At 43.4% G+C, this 26,192-nt stretch overlaps 2 protein-coding genes across 7 annotated transcripts in view; one reads left to right on the top strand and one right to left on the bottom strand.

Moving 5' to 3' along the window:
* Positions 1-26,192, top strand: part of CACNA2D4 (calcium voltage-gated channel auxiliary subunit alpha2delta 4) — a 355,329-nt gene that overhangs the window by 203,887 nt on the left and 125,250 nt on the right. The gene's annotated exons all lie outside the window — the stretch shown is intronic.
* LRTM2 (leucine rich repeats and transmembrane domains 2) overlaps positions 313-26,192 on the bottom strand; it is a 93,055-nt gene continuing 67,175 nt past the window's right edge. For both annotated transcript variants that reach the window (XM_040345316.1, XM_040345317.1), the window contains exons 3-4: positions 6,848-7,438; positions 313-1,360 (exon numbers count right to left, since the gene is read on the bottom strand). In XM_040345316.1, the coding sequence (XP_040201250.1) occupies positions 930-1,360; positions 6,848-7,438 (1,022 nt within the window). In that variant the 3' untranslated portion in view covers positions 313-929. The remainder of the gene's footprint in view (positions 1,361-6,847; positions 7,439-26,192) is intronic.

The raw sequence follows: 26,192 nt of genomic DNA, 5'->3' as shown, positions 1-26,192 counted from the left end.
AAAACTGTTGTGTTAATGCTACTGACCAACTGCAGCATAGATGTCATGTTTTGATTTGTTGATGAAAACAGCTGCAGATCCAGTATTCGGTTTGCTTTTGAATTTTCCTCTAAAGCCGGGTCCTGTAAGTCCCTGCGATGGAATTTTATATGGAAACATTGTATTCGAAAATAACTATTTTACAGCAAATCTCTGCAGCCTCTGAAATAAAAATCTGGAACAAACTTATTATAAAACCTGCTTGTTGCAAACTTACCTTCCTTATGAAAAGAAACTGCAAAAAATAATCAGCCAAATTTAATCTTTTTTTTTTCAAAAAGTTGAATGCCATCTCTATTTATTGCAATATCAGTGGGAGCGACAAAGTTAGTGAGCTGATACTCTGTGAACACATCAGTTCTACCAAAAAATATTCTCCTAAATCCACATCACAGCAGGCAGTATTCTCACTATACTCCGTATTATGGTTATATCCAGAGATGTTGAATCAGGAACCAACCAATGCGTCCGTCACAAAAAGTGACATTTTTGTTAGCTGTGTTTTTTTCTTTACATACTTGTCATTTGCACATTTTTGTGCTTTTTTTTTTATTATTTTTCTTCAACGGGTTTATGTTTGGTGTCCAAAAATTGGTTTTGTTTAATGTGTTTAACTTTAGATGTCCTTGTGCTGGTAAATATGTAACTGTACGATTGGGTTACATCAAAGTTCCTTCTATTTCCTCTGAACAATTGATAGCCATCTTGTGCCGCTGATAGTTAAGTTGTTCTAGAAGTAGACTAAGTGCTTTTTGTTGTGCCCCTTTGTGATGTACCCCAACAGGGCTTTCGTACAACCGCTCTCCTGCTCAACGGGTGCGCATGGCAACCTGCGTTGGACAAAATGGATGCTTCTGTATCAGCTACTTGCCCTGGTGTTAAAGCTCTCCTCATGCGACTGACGAGATCTGCCGCTGTTCCTCCTGCTCCCCCTCCGTGTCGCCCATCAAGGGCTGTCTCTTCTTTAGCTCTCGGTGGTACTTTGCCATTAGCGAAGCATAGATACATCCGTACGCTGCCGCCACTACCATCATGATGCAGACTACACCACAAACCACCCCCGCGATGATCACAGTACCAATGGCTCGCCGGACACTGGCAGGACGGTACCTCTGTTTCTGTGGGCAGTCTGGCCCTGGGTCCGGCTCTGCAAGGGCAGGGCTTGCCTTTGTGCAAGGCAGGGATGGCCTGTCTACTGGTCCAGAGCTGTTTTCATCTTCTAGTTGTAAGCAATAATTGAACATTTCGACTGGGACCATCCGCATGTCCCTCCCGCGCAGGTCCTTGGGCAGGGTGCATTGTAGTTCATCAATTTTACCCCCTGTAGTGGAAGACATTATAAACATTGTCACAATCTTGCTAAATATAAATTTGCAAAACGGTTTCAATGTATAATATTTCAGCAAAGTTTGATTGCATCCTTAAAGGGACAGTAATATAAATGTACTTTTGCTAAATAATTTTACACACAAGGAAATGTAGTTTTATATTGACTTCTTGAGCACACTTAGGGGATGTACTCCACAGACGTAATACAACTCTCCTAAAGCTAAACTCCAGCCTTAACTTCAGTTTTCAACATGTGTACAGGCTCCTCTCCTGTACTGAAATAGCTTACTCTGATTTCACTGCACACTATGAGCTTCTCACAGTGTGCATTAGAAGGTGCAGCAAGTCAGATATAGCCCATCCTATCTCTTGGTTGGAGGGCATTCAGTGTCCTTTGCTTCCCAGTCCACCACTTTCATTGATTGGACTTCAGTTCAAATCATGGAAGCTCAGCATCATATGTGAGTGTTACCTGAGTTGGTCTGCATGCAAATGTAGTCTGCCTAGAATCCAGACTGATTCAGATCAGAACATTTTGCTATTTCTATAACTTCTCCAAAGAACCATCCCACTGCTTGCATCAGGCCTGAGGACTCTTTAGAGGTCTCCTAAGGGCCCTTTCACAAGGGGCTGTCCGTGTACGGGCTACACTTTGCTCAGCGGGGATTGCTCCGTCAATCACCCATGAGCACTCAGATGACAGGTCTGTCTCTGCAGACTGTGCAGGGGACGACCTGTGAGATCGCCGATCTCCCCTATGGGGGATCGGATGACGGCGGACCGTAGAGTCTGTTGTCATCCGATCCGCGAGGCGGATGGAAAATAGTGTTTTCTTCCGTCACACTTTGGCGGTTCGGAGCAGGTCGGATGTTAGCGGGCATGTAGATTCTAAGCTCTAACGAGCAGGGCCCTCTGATCCCTCCTGTATTGAATTGTATTGTGACTGTACTGTCTTCCCTGATGTAAAGCGCTGCGCAAACTGTTGGCGCTATATAAATCCTGTATAATAATAATGTCACTGCTGACATCCGTGGCCCCATAGAGGTGCACGGAGTGCCCATTCAGGTCCGCCTAAAAAACTAGCAGGCGGGTCTGAACGGTCCCCCGTGTGAAAGGGCCCTAAAGCAGAATACTGTAATGTTTGCAGGAAACTATATGTAGCACCCTGTCAGGCCCTCCCACCAGCCATGATGTGCCTACATTGCATTAGACTCGATTCACACCTGATTTCAAATCGCTGCAAGACGCGGGGGGGGGGGGGGGGCGTTTGCAATGCCTTTACTTCTAATGAGATAACTTCTTTGATTTTGCCACGATTATCACACGGAAAAATCGTGCTGCAATCGCGGAAAATCACAACGCTGTTGGCCAAGTAGCTCATGTTTCTTTTTGACCAACAAGCGCAGCACCCTAGAGCGTTGTGCTAGCCTAAGGGCTTTCACACTGAAGCATTGTGCTAGCCCGAGGGCTTTCACACTGGAGCGTTGTGCTAGCCCGAGGGTTTTCACACTGGAGTGTTGCGCTAGCTCAAGGGCTTTCACACTGGAGCGTTGCGCTTGCAGGATGATTAAAAAAGTCCTGCTAGCCACATCTTTGGAGCCGTGAAGGAGTGGTGTGTTTAGCGCTCCTCCCCCGCTGCTGCCCATTGAAATCAATGGGACAGCATGGCAAATCCCGCCTGCAATGCGCTGCTTCAGCAGCGCATTGCAGGCACTTTTAACCCTTTCTCAGCCGCTAGCGCAGCAAATCCGCCAAATCTAGCATTGGCGGTAAAAATAGCAGAGTTTTACCGCTGACGCTATGGGCGGCTCAGTGTGAAAGGGGTCTGAAGGAAGTTTTCTTCACTTCCAGTGTGGACAGAAATTAGGAACAATCTTTGCAAAGGAAACACATACACTAATAAAAGCCTAAATGGAGTAAACCCTTTCCCACTGTTTCCCAAAGTAAAAAGAAAAATATGTAGCTACTGAAACCTCTATTTCTCATTATTTGCTATTTTATGTCACAGGAGGATTTTTCATCTCCACCTAGCATGGCCCTTTTCCAGCTTTCTGCAGTAAACATGTCATTCAGGGGTTGATTTAGTAAAGGCAAATAGACTGTGCACTTTGCAAAGTTGCCTTTGCTACAGCAGTTGCTCCGGAGCTTAGTAAATTAGTTAAAACTTCACGTTGCAAATAATACCCAATCATGTGCAAGGAAAATAAAAATAAAAACAGCATTTTTGCTTGCACACGATTAGAGGATGGAAGTCAGCAGAGCTTCTGCTCGTTTACTAAGATCTAGAGTGCAACTGCACTTTGCAAAGTGCACAGTCTATATGGCTTTAGTAAATGAACCCCTGTATGACATGTCTACTACAGAAAGCTGGAAAAGAGCCATCCTAGGTGGAGATGAAAAATCCTCCCGTGACATAAAACTGTTTATGGCAATTAGAAGCTGTTAATATTTAACTAAAAACCCCTGTGATCCTTTGATTTTTGTCTTTCTGATTCTGTCTTTGTGAATTGACTTTTAAATACAAAATACAGCAGAAATGGAAAACAGAACCGGGGCAAATTATGCTGATCCATGCAATTAAGTTTTTCAGTGAATTGAAGAAAAATTGCAATCAAAAATCAGCTTTGACGAATTGACACTGCTGTACTTAATGCTAGAATTCTTTTTTAATTTCTTGGTCAGAAATGTGCCGTCTTTGTGGAGTGTGATTGTGGCAGATGTAAATAGCGGTAACAGCCCTCGTGCCAGACTGTGGATAATTATCTCTGAGCTCTGTGACAGCGAACAGGTGCACCACTTTATTACAAAATTATATTACTACTAAAGATTGCTCTTTAGTACGGATAGTGTCAACCTGCGTACAGTCGGAGAGGATGATCCATGCTTTGTAACTTCAAGAACAGTAAAAAACTTACAATGGTCAGGTCACGGACAATGTTAAGGGACAGCTTTAGGAATTTGGAAAACGCACTATAGAGGAGGGACAAACTGATGTAGGGCAGAATGAAGCAGAGTTCTAACTACTGCAAGGTTTCCCACTCTATCCAATACTAAACAAGTGTTTGTCTGGAATAGTTTAACTGGCATACATATAGACACTGGACCACCCAACACTTTTCCTTTTAGCTGATCTGCAATAGATACAGCCATCTATCTAGTAGTGAGACAAGGCAGCTTCCAAATGTTAATGTTGGTTTGTACAGTTTTATATGATATTGCGTAGTATTGTCTATAACCTCTAAATACCTTTACTACTGTATTAGTTATCAGTTACAATATATAGTATACCGTATGTAGCAGTTTTAAGTGTAGAACCATATTATGACCCCGCAGTGGGAGTCTTTTACATGTTCTGCAGCATGCCGCCTTCCCGCGGTCTTGGAGCTCCACAGTGGCGCAGCACCAGTGCCTGGTCACAAGTGCGACCTTTGCGACCCTGGAAGTTCCGCCACTGGGTGAAATACTCTGAAGTGTCATGGGATGGGTGGAATGCTCTGCAGCGTTTATTGCGATAGTTGTAATGCTCTGCTGTGTATCATGGGATGGGTGGAATGTTCTGCAGTGTCAGGGGAAAGGGTGGAATGCTCTGCAGCGTTTCAAGGTATAGTTAAAATGTTCTTCAGTGTGCCATAGGATGGGAGGAATGCACTGTAGTGTGTCATGAGATGGGTGGAATGCTCTGCAGTGTGCCATGGGATGGGTTGAATGATCTTCAGTGTGCCATGGGATGGGTGGAATACTCTGCAGTGTGTCATTGAATGGGTGGAATACTCTGCAGTGTGTCATGGGATAGTTAAAATGCTCTGCCATGTATCATGACATAGATGAAATGCTCTGCAGTGTTATGGGGTGGGTGGAATGCTCTTCAGTGTGTCATGGGATGGGTAGTATGCTCTGCAGTGTATCATGGGATGGGTGGAATACTCTGCAGTATGTTATGTGATAGATTTAAATACTCTGCAGTGTTTCATGTGATAGATGGAATGCTCTGCACACATACAGATATAAAAACACCCACACTCACACAATCACACCCACACACAATCATACAAACATTCTCACACACACACAGACATCTCTCCTTCCTTCCTTTGCTTTTACTTTGCTGAGTATGTTCACTGTCTGATGGAGCTCCCAGTGCTGATGCACGATGGAGAGTTTGATCTGACAGCCTCTCTTTGAGCTGCATGCCTCTCTCTGAGAGCAGGGGCAGGGTCGCATTAGTGACCCCTGTAGCTACGCCACTGGATTGTCCATTTAAAGTGTATCAAAAGCCCATTTCGGATAGAGTAGTGAAGGGTTAGAATCACTTAATTTTTATATATTTTTTTGGGCTGTGTGTCTTGGTGGAGTGGAATCTCTTCAAATTAGGGACAGTACCTTCTCACCTTTCAGTAAAAGGGGTGTCTCTTTTGGAAGATTCTCCTTCACCTTCATGTCTCAGTTTTCATAATTTTCTGTGTTGGTGACGGATCACCATGACACCTCAGGAGAGAGATCTCTCCAGCAGGGACACAGACATCCATAAAATAGAAAGCAACCAAGAATAACACAGCACAAAGCTCTGCATAGTGTACTAAAAACTCATTCATTTACTAAGACCCAAAGAATTCCACTCACAAGGATAATTGAAGTTAGGTGGGTGAGCGCAGCTGTAGTGAAACCACAGGAAGGGAGCTGGCAACATCAGATGTTGATTGCCCAGCCTTGGCCATAGGCATGGAGAGAGAGATGATAGCCAAGCACTACTGCGGACTACCTATGACCGCTTACAAACCCAGATGTGCAGCCGCAGAACCATGAACCTCCTCCGCCTGACGTCATTCCTTGGATCTGAGAAATTGGGAACGTGTTTTGAGGCTGATGTTTCCAGCTCCTTTCCCATGGTTTCACTACATCTTCGACTTTTGAGACTGCAATTGTATTGGTCATAATACATTTACAGGCTTTTAATATTTTTACACCATGTAGAGCTTGGCGGCATATCTTGCATAGTTAGAAAAGTTTATCTCTATTTAGTTTTGGGCTTACCCGTGACATTTAATATTTCTTTGTGTTTCTTGATTGTTTTGTGTTTTTGCTTTTTGTGTTAATATTTGACATCCCACTGTTTCACTATCTTGATAATATTCACAGATCGTAGCTGTGGTTGAGCGCTGTTGTTCTTATGGTATTCCCATGGGATCCTTACAATTTCTGCCTATCTGCCTGTTTCTATCGATAAAACAGGGGCTCTAACCCTTTCCCCTTGTATCCATAATTTAAAAAATTAGGACTCACATTGGATTGCATTACAGGCTTTTTTTCTGGTATAAAAAACCTTTATGAGAGGGCAGCTGTAGAAGTTCTAATTATTTTCAAGGGTGATGGCCTCATTGTTTCTATTCTATTAAAACAGCTGGTCTGTGGATGATCCAGGAGACTAAGCAATATGGTTTTAGAATTCTGGATTCAATATAAAAGCGTAATCACCACCTACCTCTGTACGAGAACCACTCCATCCAGTGTTTGAAGTCTCGTAGGTTGCAATCACACTCCCATGGATTATCACCCAATTGAATGTTTTCCAGGCTACCTAGTGGCTCAAAAGTCATCCTGTCCAAATTCTGTAGCCGATTGGAGCGCAGTGATAACCAGTGGAGTGTCGATAAGTCATCAAACAATCCCGGAGGTAACTGGGACAAAAAGTTGAGGGATAGGTCCAGTCTACGAAGCTGTGGCAGGCCTTGAAGGAGGTCTCGCTCTATACTGCGAATGCTGTTGTTCCGAAGACGAATTTCTGTAAGGTTTCCCAGATCCGCAAAGAGACCTGGAGGTAACTGGTCAAGGAAGTTATTGGAGAGGTCCAAGCGGTGCAGAGATGTTAAGTTTGAGAAAGGACCTCCAGCAAGAGAGGTTATGCGGTTGTTGAGCAGTAGAAGGATTCGGATGTCCTGTGGAAGATCGGGTGGTATGGATGTGAGTCCTCGGCCACTGCAGTCCACCTCCAAACTGTCAGAGTTACAGATACACAGTGAAGGACAGGAGAGAAAGGAGGAGGCCGCACACAAGGACAGCGAGCAGACCAAGACTGAAAGACAAATGGAGAACATTAAAAGAGTGCAAAAATACACAACGGTTTAGAAAGGCAAATTCAGATGCTCAAAAGCAAAAAAAAAGTGACCACAAGAAACAGAGTAAGATAAGGTCAGGTAAAGCAAAAAAAAAGAGGTGACCACAAGAAACCGAGTAAGATAAGAAAAGGTAAAGAAAAAAAATGAAATGGATTGTTAAAATACATTCTTGAGCAACTGGCAGACTTATTTACTATTCATTATATGGCCAAAAGATTGCAGATCGCTAATTATCACACCTAATATATGGCCCACCCCTCAAAGAATTGCATTCAGGTGTTTCCTGTGAATGTTACTGGTAATACTAAAGGATTCAAATACATTTTGGGCAATTGTGCTCTTCCAACCTTGTGGTAACAGTTTGAGGAAGGCCCCTTTCTGTTCCAGCATGACTGTGCCCTTGTACACAAACCAAACTCCATAAAGACAGGGTTTCACCAGTTTGGCGTAAAAGAACTTGATTGTCCTGCTATGACTTGACCCGTATTGACTACCTTTGGAATGAGCTAGAATGCTGATTGTGAGCCAGGTCTAGTCATCCTACATCAGTACCTCAACTCCTCCAGGTTTTTGGCCTAAAAGTTTAGAAAATAACAATATGTAAAGCATTGTAAAAACTAGAACTTCCCTTTCACTAACCAGCATTATAGCAAATACAGTATCTGTAACTTGTACATGTCCTTTTTATTTTGAAAAATCAGTTTGCAAAGAATGTTTCTGAGTTTCAGACTTTAGTAGTTTTGTTAAAGGTTTTATGAAGGTGTCGCATGATGTTTGTGCACTTTTTGTTTGTTCAGTAATAATAACTCAAAACTGAACTCCAGACTGATATAAAACACACAAATGCAAAGGGAAGGGAGAAAATGGCACAGACCTCTGGTGTAGTAAAGAGCTTTAGTTAAAACAACATGTTAAATACTCACAAAATTAAATGTAAGAGAGCGCAGGAGGCGTTTTAATGGACTGCTCTTCAGGTTAGCTAAAGAGAAGTCCTCGAAAACACGTCCTGCAACTCCACTTTTACAGGAGACCACCGTCCACTAAGTGCTGTCTTTGGGATTGAGTGAGCCGGTCAGGGACTTGGTATCCAGCCCAGCTCTTCACTTGTCAGCTGGCCACATAGTGATCCGAACACTGGCTGCTCATCCATCCTTTCCTTGTGACTGAGTTGTGTGTTGAGTGAGCTCTTTCTCGTGGACTATATGCGCTCATTTTGTGAGTATACAACATGTTTTAAATAAAGCTCTTTCATCTTTTTATTACATCAGAGGTCTGCCCTGTTTTCTCCCTTCCCTTGCTTTTGTTTTTACAGATGGAGATTCCCTCTTCCTTATTAAAGCAGCACTCCTCCTAGTGTGTATAAATTGTGTGTCTAGGTGTTTGGCCAGCCGCTCAGTAGTTCAGATTATTTATTGATTTCTGTACAGTGAATATAGAACCCCCCCCCCTCTAAAATATTCACATTTTGTTCCTTTGCAGCCTGAATCTTATGCCGCGTACACACGATCATTTTTCTGTTCTAAAAAATTAAGTTTTTCAGGCTCTAGAAAAAACTATTTTTTTTTCAACTTGATCATTAAAACAGCCTTGCCTACACACGAATGTGAAAAAAAAAATGCTCTAGCAAAGCGCGGTGACGTACAACACGTACGACGGCACTATAAAGGGGAAGTTCCATGCGGATGGCGCCACCCTTGGGGCTGCTTTAGCTGATTTTGTGTTAGTAAAGGAGGATTCACGATGTTCTGTCTGTTACAGCGTGATGAATGTGCTTACTCCATTGCGAACGGTAGTTTTACCAGATCTCATAACTTGCTTCTGAGCATGCGCAGATTTTTCACGTCGTTAAAGCCCACACACGACCATTTTTTACAACCCGAAAAACGACAACGTTAAAAATGTTGTTAAAGAATAGAGCATGTTCGAAAAAAAATTTGCCCATTTTTTAGAACCCGAAAAATTCTCTGAAGCCCACACACGATCGTTTTTAATGACATAAAAAAAACCTTAATTTTTTAGAACCCGTAAAATGATCATGTGTACGCAGCATAAGGCTCACAGTTTTTGTCTTATCCCGCTGTATTTATTCAGTGCAATTTATAACATCCAAGTGAAAGATATAACACCAACTTGTCCGAAAAAAATATCAAATAATTCAAAAACAGAATTACTTGTGTCAGCATTTTGTTAAACCACCTTTTACTTTTATTGACAGCTTTTAGTCTGTTGGGATCGGTCTCTACTATCTTTGCACATCTAGACTTTGCAATATTTGCCCACTTTTCTTTGCAGAACTGCTCAAGTTCAATAACATTTGATGGTGACTAGGGATGAGCTTTGTGTTCGACTCGAACGTATGTTTGACTCGAACATCGTCTGTTCGTACGTTCGCTGAAATTAGAACAAAACTGGTCGTTCGCGCCAAATTCGTGTGACGCGCAATGGACCATAATTCACTGCCGCATTGCGCGCTGATGATTGGCCAAGCATGCACTATGACCCGCATGCTTGGCAAATCACAGCGTGCAAAAAACAGAGAGCCATAATTGGCCAAAGCCAGGGTGGCTTTGGCCAATTATGGCTCAGGGCTTTAGCACACGCCCCACACTATAAAAGGCTGCCTGCAAGGCGGCCGAGTGTAGTGTGTTGCGGTTGTTAAAGCGGGGGTTCACCCTTAGAGGGCACTTTTCCCCCTTAGATTCCTGCTCGTTTTTACTAGGGGAATCGGCTATTTGTTTTAAAATATGTGCAGTACTTACCCGTTAACGAGATGCATCATCTCCGTCGCTTCCGGGTATGGGCTGCGGGAATGGGCGTTCCTTCTTGATTGACAGTCTTCCGAGAGGCTTCCGATGGTCGCATCCATCGCGTCACGATTTTCCGAAAGAAGCCGAACGTCGGTGCGCAGGCGCAGTATAGAGCCGCACCGACGTTCGGCATCTTTCGGCTACGAGTGACGCGATGGATGCGACCGTCGGAAGCCTCTCGGAAGGCTGTCAATCAAGAAGGAACGCCCGCTCCCGAAGACCCATACCCGGAAGCGACGGAAGAAGATGCAGCTCGAAAACGGGTAAGTACTGCTCATATTTTAATACAAATAGCCGATTCCCCTAGACCGAACGAGCAGGAATCTAAGGGGAGGAAAAAAAAAAATTAATACATGGGTGAACTCCCGCTTTAATGACAGCAGATCAGTCAGTCAGAGAGAGAGAGAGAGACAGTGGCCCGGATTCAGATAGATTCGTCTATCTATCTGCGGGCGTAACGTATCTCAGATACGTTACGCCGCCGTAACTTTGGACGCAAGTTCCGTATGCAGAAAAAACTTGCGCCCTTAGTTACGGCGGCGTAACGTATGTGTGGCGGTGTAAGCCCGCCTAATTCAAATGGGGATGTTGTGGGTGTGTTTTATTTAAATTTCACTTGACCCCGCGTATTATAGTTTTTTTGTGAACGGCGCATGCGCCGTTCGTGAAAGAATCCCAGTGCGCATGCTCGAAATTACGCCGCAAAGCCTCATTGGTTTCGACGTGAACGTAACTTACGCAAAGCCCTATTCGCGAACGACTTACGCAAATGACGTAAAAATTTTCAAAACTCGGCGCGGGAACGACATCCATACTTAACATTAGCTACGCCTCATATAGCAGGGGTAACTTTACGCCGGAAAAAGGCTAACGTAAACCACGTAAAAAAATGCGCCGGCGGGACGTACGTTTCTGAATCGGCGTAAATACCTATTTAGCATATTCCTCACGTAACTATACGGAAGCGCCACCTAGCGCCCAGCATAAATATGCAGCCTAAGATACGACGATGTAAGACACTTACGCCGGTCGGATCTTAGGGAAATCTATGCGTAACTGATTCTCTGAATCAGGCGCATAGATACGACGGCCCGCACTCAGAGATACGACGGCGTATCTGGAGATACGCCGTCGTATCTCGTATCTGAATCCGGCCCAGTGTCTTTTCTACCAGATAGATAGATAGAGCAGGCAGGCTAGTCAGTTTAGTTAAATTTACAGTGTGTAGAGGATATATATACATCCTAGGAGTTGTACATATATTTATACACTGTATAGCTTAGCTAGATCAGCTATTCCTATTTGTCAGGCAGTAGATTGTGCTAGCTGCAGTGTTGTAACGTGTTGTATTGCCTGTGTGCTGTTTAGTTTACACCTAAACGTAATCGGTGTTACTGCACGTGTGCTGTTTAATTGCACATAAACGCAGTTGCTGTTACTGCACGTGTGCTATTTATTTGCACATAAACGCAGTTGCTGTTACTGCACGAGTGCTGTTTATTTGCCCATAAACGCAGTTGCTGTTGCTGCACGTGTGCTTTTTATTTGCACCTAAACGTACTTGATGTTACTGCATTTGTGCTGTTTAGTTTGCATCTAAACATACTTGGTGTTTACTGCACTTGTGCTGTTTACATTTCTAAACATGTGCCACTACTATAGACACCCAGCAGGTACGATATTTAAAGGAATTTTTCTTTTTTTTTTTCACTTTAAGCATCATTAAAATCGCTGCTCCAGAAAAAACTACAGTTTTTAAAACTTTTTTTTTTCATTGATACATGTTCCCTGGGGCAAGACCCAGGTTCTCAAAGACGTTTTCCATCAATAACTTGAATATTGGGCTTTAAAATGAACACTTTTGAATTTGAACGTTCGAGTCCCATAGACTTCAATGGGGTTCTAAATGTTCGCGCGAACGTTTGGTCTGTTCGAACGTTCTGGTGCGAACCGAATGCGGAGGTGTTCGGCTCATCCCTAATGGTGACCATTTGTGGACTGCAGTCATTCCACAGATTTTTCAATGGGGTTTAAGTCTGAGCTCTGTCAGGCCATGCAAAGACATTCACCCTTTTCTCCTTCAACCACTGTGTGGTGATTTTTGCTGTGTGCTTTGGGTTATTGTCATGTTGTTGTTTTTCTCAGTAAGTTGATGGTATTTTTGCCCCATTAATTTTTCCTCTATCCTGACATGTGCTTCAGGCCCTACTACAGAAAAACACCCCCATAACAAGATATTGCCACCTTCATGCTTTGCTGTAGGAATTCATTTATTTGGATGGCGAGCTGTATTGGATTTCCACCAGACATATTGTTTGGTGTTGAGGCTAATTACTGTAATTCAATTTTAGTCTCATCTGACCATAACAACTTTTTCCATGTGGCCTCAGAATCTTCAAGGTGCGTTTTGGCAAAGCTCAGTCATGACTGCATGTAGCCTTTCTTGAGGAGTGGCTTTTTTCTTGCAACCCTCCCATACAAGTCACATTTGTGGAGAATTTTGTGATATTGTTGTCACATGCACACAATGAATACTCTTCAGCATAAATTCCTGCAACTTCTTCAGAATTGCTGTAGGCCTATTGGTAGCCTATCTGACGAGTTTCCTCCTGGCTCTTTGGAGCAATGTCTTGATCCAGGGAGGGTCTGTGTTGTACCAAATAGGCCGGTGCTACCACTAGGCAAACTAGGCAGCCACATAGGGCGCACTGCTGCCTAGGGGTGCCCGGATACAGGTTTCCCTCTGTGTCTACATGCTCTGCAGGCTGCAGCATGTAACTAACTCAGTCCCAGGCAGCTGCTCCGTCTGACCTGGTGTGATTAGAGGCGCATCTCAGCACTCGAGCCAGCTCTAGAGGAAGCCGATGCTTTGTGTATAGCGATGCCTCCTGTCATATGGGTAGGGCAAAGGGGGTGGAGTCAGTAGGGCGGCAAAATTCAGTTTCTCCTAGGGTGGCAAAAATCCTTGCACCAGCCCTGCAAATACCTTCCACTTCTTAATAATATACTTCAAAGTGCTTCTAGGCATTGATTAAGCCTTTGAAATATTTTTGTATCCACTCCCTTACTTGTGCCTGTCCACACCTTTATCCCAAAGATCTTTTGACAGTGCCTTGCCACCCATGGTTGATTGTTTGTTTGCAATTGCACTGACAGGGACTTAAATGCTCCAGGAAAGCTTTTTCCATGCTAACCTAATCAAAATGATCACAGCTGAACACAGTTGAAATGCAAATGGCTTTGTATGCCATTAGGTGATTTAATTTTCCAAGTTTTCACTTGGATGTTATCAGTTGCACTTAGTAAATACAGCTGGATAAAACAAAAACTGTGTCTGTCTTCATTTCAGGTATCAAAGCAACAAAATGTGATTATTTTAAAGGAGGATGATTATTTTCTATACCCACTGTATATTTGTATTTAGAATTTGAAGCCATATTCATGTCACCTATAGCCTTTTGGTTTGTTAGGGTAGATGTGTCAAAAATGGGATTCATGCATTTCTAGAAGCTATAAAATGACTCTGAACTGTGGATTCAGAGGTTCACGTAATTGTTGATGGGAAGGAAGGAAGCTACTCATTTCATCTTTGTGTATTCCTCTGATCAGCAGTGGCTTCTAAAGAGACTAGATTATTTCCTTTGGATTTGATGGCCATATGTTATTTTTTTATCCTAACTATGTACAGTGTCTTTGGTTCTGCCTCTCTCTGCCAAGGCAGCTCTATTACATGCATTCAGACGCAGAGCGAACAAAAAGACTTCCCATCTCTCTGGAGATTTGTCAGAATGAATTTCAAAAGCGTTTTCAGTGAGGGAACAGACCAGAGGCTGGATATGTGCCGTACAGCCACTTCTGTGCCGCGAGCAACGTCCGCAGTACACTGCATATACAAATAGGCAACCAGCGGGCCCACTTACTATAAAGGGCATCTTCCTTTTTTTCTGCTGTCTAAAATTAAACATGGCATTAAGATTTTACCCACTCTAACATGGATTTTTTAGGTTCATATTTTCTAAATAATACAATAATTAGATTTGGTTTTGGTGCAATCTCTACCTGTGAGATTTTGAAACACTTGGACAGATTGAGGTGAATGGCTCAGTGTGCTCTGTACTGCACTCTGGCATATGTTAGAGCTTTATTAATGCATTATAATAATAGTGTGTCACTGAAGTGGGATATTAGTGTAAATTTTTGTTTATTTAGAATCTTGCTTGTTAATAAAAAACCTATTTACAAAAATAAGTAAAATAAATATATCTACATAAATAAACAAAAGAAAACAAGCTTCCATCAGCAGATAACAGAAAAGAAAAGGACTTTTTGGCAAAAACAAAAAACATAATACAAAGAGACATATTTGTATTACCAATAAACTACTGATATATGCAACAAAATCCTAACCTCCACCTAAACACCCTCAGGATAACAAATGATTAAACATTTAAACCATGCATGCAGCCTTTTTTTTTCTTTTAAATTATTGTAACAAAATATAGGGGACTTGAAAGAACAGAAAAGCTGCACACCCAAACACTGACTGACAGCGGCTACAAAGACCTGACATTCCTCCACAACTTTGTTCAGGCCTCCCGCCACCATCTGGCCTTGTCAAGATCCAAAATATTCCCAACCTCACCCAGAATGTTGTGCGCTACCACCTCGACACAAAGGACTTTTTCCCCCCGAGTGGAAGCCTAACACTGCTTTGTAAGTATTGTACTAAACGGACTAGAAAAAGTGTCTCAAAATCCTGGTGAATCTGAAAAGCCCCGTATGCTTATTCCACATAACACATGTGGGAAAGCAAAGGGATACCCAGAGCCCCACCCTCCCGCTTATAGACATGAAGAGGCTATAAAGCAAGAATTGGCCCATTGTCTCCCCCACCCCACCACGCTCCACTCTTGAACAACCACTGTTCTCCATAGAGTGATGCTTCAAGTTGCCCTTCACATAGAGTCTGCCATGGGTCAATCGCCAGGTCAAATTCTGCAACTTTAAAGGGATTCCCTGCAGATTAACCACTTCAGCCCTGGAAGGATTTACCCCCTTAATGACCAGGTCATTTTTTGCGATATGGTACTGCGTTATTTTAACTGACAATTGCGCGGTCTTGCGATGCTGTACCCAAATCAAATTTATGTCCTTATTTTACCACAAATAGAGCTTTCTTTTGGTGGTATTTGATCAGCTCTTTAATTTTTTGGTGGTATTTGATCACCTCTTTTATTTTTTGCGCTATATACAAAAAAAGACCGACAATTTTGAAAAAAATAAAATCTTTTACTTTTTGCTATAATACATATCAAATAAAAAATAAAAAAATAATAATTTATTCATCAGTTTATGCCAATATGTATTCTGCTACAAATTCTTGCTAAAAAAAATCGCAATAAGCGTATATTGATTGGTTTTCACAAAAGTCATAGTGTGTAAAAAATAGGAGATACATTTGTGGCATTTTTATTATGATTTTTTTTTTACTAGTAATGGCCGTGATCAGCGATTTTTAGCGGGATTGCAACATTGCGGCAGGCAGATCGGACACTTTTTTGGGACCAGTGACATTATTACAGTGATCAGAGCTAAAAATATCCAATGATCACTGTATAAATGACACTGTCAGTGAAACTGACTGGGGGTACAGAGAGATCGCTGTTCCTGATCAGTAGGAATAGACGATCTTGCTGTACTCTCCTGGCAGAATGGGGATCTGCTTTGTTTACATTAGCAGATCCCCATTCTGCCTCTCTGAGAGCGATCGCCTGCGAACATTGCGGCCGCAGGTCCCACACATCGCCCCACCCCCGCTGTGCAGCGGGCACACGTGCTTGCCCACAGTGTCTCATGCACAAAGACATACAGATACATCGTTTCGCACAATAGGGCCGCCCTGCCTCAGTATATATGTGGTCGGCGGTCCTTACGTTTTTAATCAAATACAGACCTTTCCTCATAACAAGGCCTGGTCAATCCCTCAAGGCTAGTGGTTTACTAAAGACTCATTCAACAATCCTCCTCTCCAGGACCTTTCTAGAAAGAGACTTAATTTCCTCCGCTCATAGGTGTGCGGAGCCTCTTGCATTAGGGTGTGCACCCCAAAGCTCAAACACGTCTGTGTATATATATATATAGCAGTAGGGCAATGAATAGTGTCAGTAGAACAGTGGACTAGGTCAGTAGACTCAGTAGGGCAGAGGTTAGTGTTAGTAGTTTATTTTTACAATTTTATGTTTATTTTTTTTTTTTTTTTTTACTATTTGTTTTTACTTTTTAATTTTTTTTTACTTTTTACTAATTTTGTTTTAATTAAACATGTATTTATTTTTTGCAATAATTTTTTTTTTTACAATCTTTTACAAGCTGCATTGGGGGGCTTTGGTCAAATATCAGGGGTCTAAACTGAGAGATTCCCCAGTCCCTTTCTTCAGCAGCCAAGCAGTAGGGGAAATTTGTGCAGCACAGGGTGGTTAGGGTGTGCCCAGGCACACCTGGCACACCCTGTGCGCACACCTATGCCTCCCCTGCCACTTGCCACTGCTGACAGCATTTGCAGGCACAGAGCAACGTAAGCCAGGAGATTTCCTTGTGGGACCATCATGCTTTTCACTGGCCTCCATTCTGCCAGCTCTGCAGAAAAGGCCTAATTCAGAACTGAAAAATACCAATCCACCCAGGTGGCTCATCTGCCAGCATTATACCAAAATTATATTTAAAAAAAATCTGAGAAGAATACCCTTGGGTTGACCATACCTAGGCCATCCATCCATATTGGAGTGTAAGCTCCTCTGATGCAGAGACTGATGTAAGTGACTCATTGTTCTTTGTACAGCACTGCGGAATATGTTTAAGATATATACATTTCTAAAAATAAGTGTGTGTGTAGTTAGCACATTTTATTGTAAGATTCGCTGGTACGTGGAATAATAGGGAATTAAAAGTATATATGGTAACTTTATAATACAATACATCTGTTCTGTTGTATCTCTGGCATCTGTCCTTAGAGAATCAAATTCTAAATCCTATTTTCTCAGCGATTTTATTCGCTGCCCTCATTTCACTCCAGTTCAGCAATATTCTGGGGCTCAAATTCCAGAGAATGGATAAATACCCAGCGTCCTTGCAACGTTTCTTTTTTTTTTGCCATGTACTCAGTGTGTTTTGAAGTTGTTCTATTTTTAAGGCTCTCTGAAGTAGTGAACAAGGCTCCCCAGGAGCAGCAGTCAATGCAAACTTAGCTGGAAAGATAATATTTTTTTTTATCTCCTAAACTGTCAATGGATAGAAAACTGCAGAAATATTTGCTCAGGGCTCAGATCCTCATTAAAGCTCAACTCCAAGCACACAAAAGTAAATTTAAAGACCGTGAGCAGACAGGCTCTTTATCGCTGAAGAAATATGCAACGTCTTGTCTGAAATGAAATAAAAACCTACCTTCTTCTTTTGAATGTAAACTGAGCTGCACAAGCATAACTCAGTTTACATTCCTGTGTGCTGGCATGACTGAATTCCAGTGCATGTGTAGGAGTGATGTCATCCCCAGCTGGCCAATGAAGAGCTGTAGCCCATCACCTGGAGGACGATGCCAGTGTGGTGAGGGAAGTCCGACCATTGAAAGAAAGGTAAGGCATAGGCCCGGATTCACAGACACTGGCGCATATTTATGCCGCCGTAGCGTATCTCCTTTACGCTATGCCGACGCAGCGCAGAGAGGCAAGCACTGAATTCACAAATCCAGTGCTTCCAAATCTGTGCTGGGTTTCCAAGGTGTAAGTCGGCGTAAGTGGAAGTGGTAGTGAGCCATGCTAATGAGGCGTGACCCCATGCAAATGATGGGCCGAGCGCCAGACAGATACGTATCGCCAACTGCGCATGCGCCATCCTGTGGGCGCAACTCAGTGCGCATGCTCACAATCACGTCGGAACAACTGCCTAAGATACGTCAGATCACTGCCTATGGCGTGAACGTATCCTACGCCTAGTCATATTCACGTCCTACGTAAACGTCGTAAAATACGTCGCCTTGTGTTCCCTGGTGCAGCCCTTTGCATGGATGCTGCTGAGTTACACCTCCTTTATGGGGCATAACTTTACGCCGGACGTATGACTTTATGCGCACTGCATCGGACGGACGTACTTTCGTGAATCGGCGTATCTCCCTCCTTTGCATATGTGAATAGAAAATCAATGGGAGCGCCAAATACGTCCAGCGTAAATATGCGCCCACTCTACGCCGGCGTAGGCAAGTTACGTCGGTCGGATGAAGCCTATTTTCAGGCGTATCTTAGTTTCTGAGTCCGGCACATAGATACGACGGCACATATTTGCACTTACGCGGCGTATCTCGAGATACGTCGGCGCAAGTGCTTTGTGAATCCGGGCCATAGACTTTAGTTCTGCTTTACATGTGCACAAATGCACCAAATGCCTTTTCAAAAGTAGTTATTACCATGTTAAAATAGCAGTGACATTATCACTGTGCTGTACATAGTCTGTGTAGAGAGAAAAGCTGTGGGAGAGACCCAGCAGGTCCCACCCCCTACAGGCTGCCAACAGAAAACGACAGGAGGGGCGGAGACAAGACTAGTCGCCCTGCACAAGGAGAGAGAACAGCAGTGACTGGTCTTTATTACAGGAAGCTCCTACACAGAGGTAAAAATTAACACTGGATTACTGCACAGATCTGGAAGTATACAAAGCACACCAAGATTCAATCAAGAATACACATGCATCTTCGATTTAAAGAATGTTTGCTTATTCCAGAGTTCAGATTTAACACATTAAAATTTGGTTGTACAATCTCCTTCAGGCTTCATTCACACTTGTGAACGGGGCCAACTACAATTACCTGCCAGACACTCAGTAGGGTTTCCTGCGAATAGCTGTGGACAGGAAGTCTAATTCAAAATAGTGGACAAGTGTCCTCGGCTATTCGTGGCTCTTCCCATGTAATGTGGCTTGCAGTGGTTACCTGTTGATGATCTGCCCTAGACATAGACAGATCCTCCTCAGGTAAGCACTGCAAGACAGAGCTACCAACAAGTATGTAGTGCTAGGGCCTATCTGACTAGATCAGTGGTCATCAACCCTGTCCTCGGGCCCACTAACAGGCCAGGTTTTATGTAGTACCTTGGGGAGATGCAGACTAGAATACTGCAATCACTGAGCAGCAAATGATATCACCTGTGATGTATTTCAGTTATCTTGCAAACCTGGCCTGTTAGTGGGTCCTGAGGACAGGGTTGATGACCACTGCTCTAGATCAGTGTTTCTCAACTCCAGTCCTTGAGGCGCCCCAACAGGTCATGTTTTCAGGCTTTCCATTATTTTGCACAGGTGATTTGATCAGTTTCACTGCCTTAGCAGTTACCACAGCCATTTCATCTGAGGGAAATCCTGAAAACATGACCTGTTGGGGCGCCTCGAGGACTGGAGTTGAGAAACACTGGTCTAGATTACAAATTGATTGGTTTGATTAGGTAGGTCTTCACATGGCATAGTTTTGGTAAATCTAAAACTGATTGTACAAATGTTGTACAGTCAGGTTGCAATGTGTAAGCTGACTCTTAAAGGAAACCTGTCTATAACAAGGATTAGTCAGACATAATGCACCCGGGAATTAGATAAAGCATTGGTTTTCTTTTAAAGTTCAACTGAAACATTTCAAACTGAAGTCTAGGCAACACTGCAATCTTTTGCTTCTAGCCTTATAACTCAGCAGAAAGAGACCCTCTGAAAATAAGATTTCCTGGTAATTCAGAGGTCTCATCGCCTAGGCTTCTGGAAGAGATCAGAAACTAGTGAGCGCTTCCACTCAGAACTAAAGTACCATATCTGGATTGATTGACTCTATAAAACCAGTGATCTTCACGGTCAGGACACTTGGAGTCGGGGTAACAATAAATCAGTTATGACGTGAAATATATTTCTGAATGCGAGTCAGTGAATTAATGAATCTTCTTATTCAGTCTTCCATGATAGTTGTCTCATTCCCCTCTGTTATGTCAGCTAATGGAGATTTCCAGCTGGATGGAACTGGGAACCAATTCATTGGTAATTTATTTCTAGAAATAGGAGGTTCATGGATGGGAAAGAATTGACATATGTAAAATAATATTGTGAAAGTGAAACTGCTAGTGACATTGCCATTGAGGCTTAATGGAATTGTATTGAAACACTGTGATCCTGAGTGGAGCCCATTCACTGAGCACACCTAGCTTCCTGATGGGGGCATCACAAGCTGTATTTATTTATTTTTTTATTTATTTTTGCCATGTTGGCTGATAAGATGTGAAACAGTGTACAGGTGCTGGATATACAAATAGAATTAAAGAAGATATCCATGTATGGATATTCTTACATAATTACATTGGTCCAGTTTGGCCCAAAGTAACTATGCATACACCATACCTGTGGGGTCCTTGTGGAAGTTGGAAATCTTTGTAGTAGACACTGCTACTCCAGTGATCTCCACTAGCTTTCAGATCCCATGCCATCGGCTGCCCTGCTGCATTGCGAACACAGGTTGCATGCTTGGCATAGGCAATATACAAAGAACTTTTTGTATTTATTTTCCTAATTGCACAAGGTGTGGATAGAGACATCCTCGCCCCCTCCTCTCCATCTTATCCATTTAGAGAATGCTTTGCATCTATTGAGAAAATGCAACCCATGTGATGCAGGCGACTCTAGTGTTCACAGTGCAACAGGGAAGCCACTTCATCACAGGAGCTGGAAGCTGCTAGAGATCACTGGAGTAGCAGTGCCTCCTACAGCAATTTCAATGGGGATTGGCCAAGTATTCTATCTATCTATACTACTTCATATAATTTGGGAACACCAGTGACCCACTAATGCCAATGTCTGCTTTAATACTTGGTTTTAGTGAACCTTTTTTTTGTATAATGTATATGTTATACCATTAAAAAATTATATTTTTTGAATATACTCTCCTTAGCACCGTTACAATCTCACCTTCCTCCTCTATATCTATCTATCGATCTTTCTATCTATCTATCTATCTATCTATCTATCTATCTATCTATCTATCTATCTATCTATCTATCTACTGTATCTATCTATCTATCTACTGTATCTATCTATCTATCCCCTTCTCTATCCATCTTTAGCTCTCTCACTTTCACTTTCTATCTCTCTCTGTTTCTTTCCGTCATTCGCTCTCTCATTCTTTCTGTATATCCCCCTTTCTCCCTCTCTCTCCATCTTTTCCATTCATCTCCTGATTGGCTCACTGACTGTGATTGACAGCAGCGGACCCAATGGCTCCCACTGCTGGCAAAAGCCTATCGGGAGTGCCGGTCCCCCGAGGCAAGGCTCTTGTGAACATCACTGGAGGGGGCTCAGGTAAGTATTACAGAGGGTTGCTGCACACAGAAGGTTTTTTACCTTTATGCAGAGAATGCATGAAGGTAGAAACCTGTGCCTTTACAATCACTTTAAATGTAGAACTCTGAAAAAGTATGACCTATGAAGTCCGTGTACCTCCTTTTCATGCAACATGAGAACTGTAAATTGCCTCCTCCCAAGTGTGTATGTGCCTTTTGACTGCAGTACAGGTGCATTCAGGAAAAGAGGAGGGAGACGTTTTAGTTGCAGTGAAGGCTGTACCATCATAATATTTGATGTGCTACTTTTAGACAAAATTATTGCTTAGCGATTTTTTTTTTAGCATGGTGTCAAACTATATATGAATTTTGACAGGTCATTGTTTGCACTCTTTGAATCCCCGTTCCTCTGGATAACATGGTGTTCTGTGACGGTTCTCATTCATCAGCATGATTAATAATGAATTTGGTATGGAAAAGAGAAACGCGTCTTATTGTTTGGAGGATAAAGACGAAGAGACTTGAGCTACGTCTAAAATAACAAAAGCTTTTTATGGATCCAGGGTGATCTGAGGGTCGTTGTCTTCTACGTTATTTACTCCATATTACAGATGACATTTTTTTAGAGTTCTGATTGTTACACAGTTAGTGTTAGTTAGTCAGCCCACCTTGGATTGTTCAAGGGGGCTGACAGCATATAGGTGTGAGGGGGGCTCAAAACATACTGGTGTGAGGGGGCTGAGAGTGTACAGGTGTGAGGGGAGCTGAAAACATATAGGTGTAAGAGGGGTTGAGAGCCTATAGGTGTGAGGGGTCTGAGAGCGTATAGGTGTGAGGGGTCTGAGAGCGTATAGGTGCGAGAGGGGCTGAGGGCGTATAGGTGTGAGGGGGGCTGAGAGCGTATAGATGTGAGAGGGGCTGAGAGCGTATAGGTGTAAAGAGGGGCTGAGAGCGTATAGGTGTGAGGGGGCTGAGAGCGTATAGGTGTAAAGAGGGGCTGAGAGCGTATAGGTGTGAGGGGGGCTAAGAGCGTATAGGTGTGAGGGGGCTGAGAGCGTATAGGTGTGAGGGGGGCTGAGAGCGTACAGGTGTGAGGGGGGTTGAGAGCGTACAGGTGTGAGGGGGGCTGAGGCACTGAAGGAGTTGGTGGGATAGCTAGTGGGTGGATTCGGTGGGACGGCCAGTGGGACGGCCCTGGAGAATGTTGGTGGTCAGACTCGGTTGGGCCCAGGCCTAAAGCTGTGTAATGGGCCCCACAATTTCTGATGGCTGCCCTGTGTGTGAACACATGAATTGCACAGGTACCAGAATTGTGTCGTCCTTGAGCCTACACTTCAGTCCTGAAACAAAGATGGCGTTATCCTAAAAGAAAAACAGATGACGGCATTGGCAGGGTTGAATCTCAGGGAGAGGTAATACATACATAGAAGTGTTACGCTGACACATTCTCTAGAATCCTAGAATGCTGCACTTGCATAAACAAATTCTTGTGTGTGTATACAGCGTATGTATATGTGTGTGTATATATATATATCTATACCTGTATTCTGATTTCCTGCCCAAGGCATATGGGCAGAATTATTTAATATGTAGTGAATGTGACAAACATTCTCTAGTGAAAAATCACTCAGTTAAATCACATGTACCTGGAAGATTTGCCTTAAAATGAATTCCATACTTTATAAATGCGCTCTATAATTTGTTGCTCTTCAAGGGTGGCTGGGTTGGCGGGATTAGCAGGAGAACATCCCTGGAAATTATTGTAAAATGTTGGCAGCTGAAAACTGAGCCATGTATGCGAGAAGAGAGCTCTTCCCTCTTCCTTGCATTGCTCCCTTAAATAATTCACAAAGCAGGAACCGGAGACATTGAGGACAGCTTAGATCCCTAGCGAGCGCTCCCCTCTGAGGGGGGGGGGGGGAGTGTGTCCCACTGCTCACTTCGTGCCTCAGGAGAGCAAATGTGTGAGCGAGATATTGCTGGGGAGGATAGCTTGGTGTCATTTCACTGTGAAGTTGAATCCAGATGCCTGAGCTGTATGTACATAGACAGTGTCTTGTTTTTATGTCACTTTAAAGCTGAACTCCAGGCAAACCTTTAAATACACAGATGACATGCATGTATAGGAGCCGTTTTATCTGCCAGAGGATTTGTAAATCTGTCTATCCAGTCCTGGGATTTACGCATCTTGGCTACACAGCACAGTCCTGTTTGGCAAGGCAGGAGAGCTGACTTTTCTCTGCTGCAGTTCAGTAACAGGTCTTGTCCCTCCCCCAATCTGTGATTGGACAGGAAAAAACTCAGATGTATCTGCTAATTTCTCTGTCACTCTGTAGTCTCCCCCTAACAGCGTTATCCTTGTTAGCACATGAGCACTGCAGCACAAATGACTGTCTCCTGTGGTACAGGAACTGCAAGAGGCTGAAACCTAGTCACATTCAGGTACTTAAAGGGGTTGTAAACCCACTTTGGAAAAAACTAACACCTGCAAGACAGAGTCATAACGAGTTAGTATGCATTGCATGCTAGCTCATTATGTAATATTCACCTGGGATCGAAGCCCCCACTGCAGTGCCCGGCACAGCACCAGCCGGCGACATGTCGTCCCAGAGTTACTTCCGGGTATCGCGGCTCCAGCAGTGTGATTGGCCGGAGCTGCGATGACGTCACTCCCATGCATGTGGGCTGGACCCGCTGGTATGAGCACAGTCACTGAAAGGATGTTGCCATTGCTTCAGTGCTCATGTGCCGATTACATTGGCACATGCAAATACAGGGGATAAACGGTTTAGGAGATATCCAGGGTAGCTACGGGTAAGCCTTATAATAGGCTTACCTGTAGCAAAAAGTGTGTTGTAAGGGTTTACAGCCACTTTAAAGTGTTACTAAATCCAGGACCCTGCATTCACTATGTCTGATCTCCCACAGCACATGGAAATACAATAATTTTAGTAAATATAAACTGCTAAATATATTTTCTCATCAGCAGTATATAGCAGTCTTATGACTTCTAAAAAGATTGTAGGAGGAGTTTCATTCTCCTCTGATTGTCATATGAGGCTGCAGGACCCCTGACTCCCTGTCTTGACAGTGTTGATTGGCCCTCTGCAGATCACATGCACCCTCCCAAAAAGAAAAAAAACTCTAGCAATAAACACCAAACTGAGCATGTGCAGATTGCCCCTAAGGCTCTGTTCTATCAGGAGATGGATTTGAGACAGTAATGGAAGGGGGGATCAGAGAAGACAGGATCAAACAGCCTTTTTGCACAATGCTGAGGATTAACCCCTTAGGTTCCACAGTGAGTATAACAAGCATGCTTTACTGCATATACAGACTGATTTTACTGTTGTGGGTTTAGTAACACTTTTAACTGCTCACATTTAAAAAAAACTTTTAATACAGAGCTGCATTCTGTTGTGTTTTTATATGCACCTGGAGATCAGATTTGGTCCTTTTTCACATGGGCAGGAAAAACAGGTGGTTGAGTTGTTTTTTTATCGCTCCCCTGACAACTCACCAAAACAATAACATCTATTCAGGGAACTGGTAGTTGTATCTGGAAAAAATTGCGAATGAACTAAAATCCAAATGTAGCTCAGATTGATCTGTCTTTGCTATAACTTAATAAAGTAATTGTAAAGGATTGTTTAAAAAAAAATAACAAACATATCATACTTACCTTACTGTGCAGCTCGTTTTGCACAGAGTGGCCCCGGACCTCGACTTCTGGGGTCCCTCGGTGTCTATCGTGGCTCCTCCTCACTTCAGATAACCCCCTAGGACAGGGGTGGCAAACTCATCGGGGGCCGCATTAGCAGTATGGTTGCCCTCAAAGGGCCGGTTGTATCTGTAAGACTACGTGTCCACTATTATCATAAATAATTGTCACTGCATTTGTTTATTACTGGTTTTATGGAGCGCAGGATTCAGGAGTTTGCTGCGTACAAAATGCAGGATACAGGAGTATGCTATGGACCGTGTGCAATATCTGACCTCTGCACCCTCCACTCTCCTTCTATTCACCCTGGGATGGGATGGGGTGGGGTAGGATGAGATGGGATGGAGTGGGATGAGATGGGATGTGGTGGGGTGGAATGGGGTAGGATGGGACATACATGGACCTACCTGACATACACAATGACTTCACCTACCTGACATACACTGGCCTCACCTACCTGACATACATGGACCTACCTGACATACATGGAACTACCTGACATACACAATGACTTCATCTACCTGACATCATGTGTCACAGCATCCAGCCAGCCAGAAAGGAGGGGAGGAGAGGAGAGGAGAGCCGCCCGCCCATGCACTAGTGTTGTCATAATCTGCTCCCTAGTGCATGTGTCAAGGAGGCTTGTAATTGCCGCCTTCTGGAGTCTGCGGCGCCTATGATGGACGTCACACGTCCCGCAGTCCTGTGATTGGATCTCCAGGACGTCCATCATAGGAGCCGGGTGTACCAAGATGGCCGACCGCTCCGGAGCTAGGCCGAAGCCGCGGCCTTTCCTAAGGCCGAGGCAGCGGTGCGCTCAGCGGATCACGGA

Source organism: Rana temporaria, chromosome 3, assembly GCF_905171775.1.
Source record: "Rana temporaria chromosome 3, aRanTem1.1, whole genome shotgun sequence".
Taxonomy (NCBI): domain Eukaryota; kingdom Metazoa; phylum Chordata; class Amphibia; order Anura; family Ranidae; genus Rana; species Rana temporaria.
This window is presented reverse-complemented; position numbering and strand designations above follow the sequence as displayed.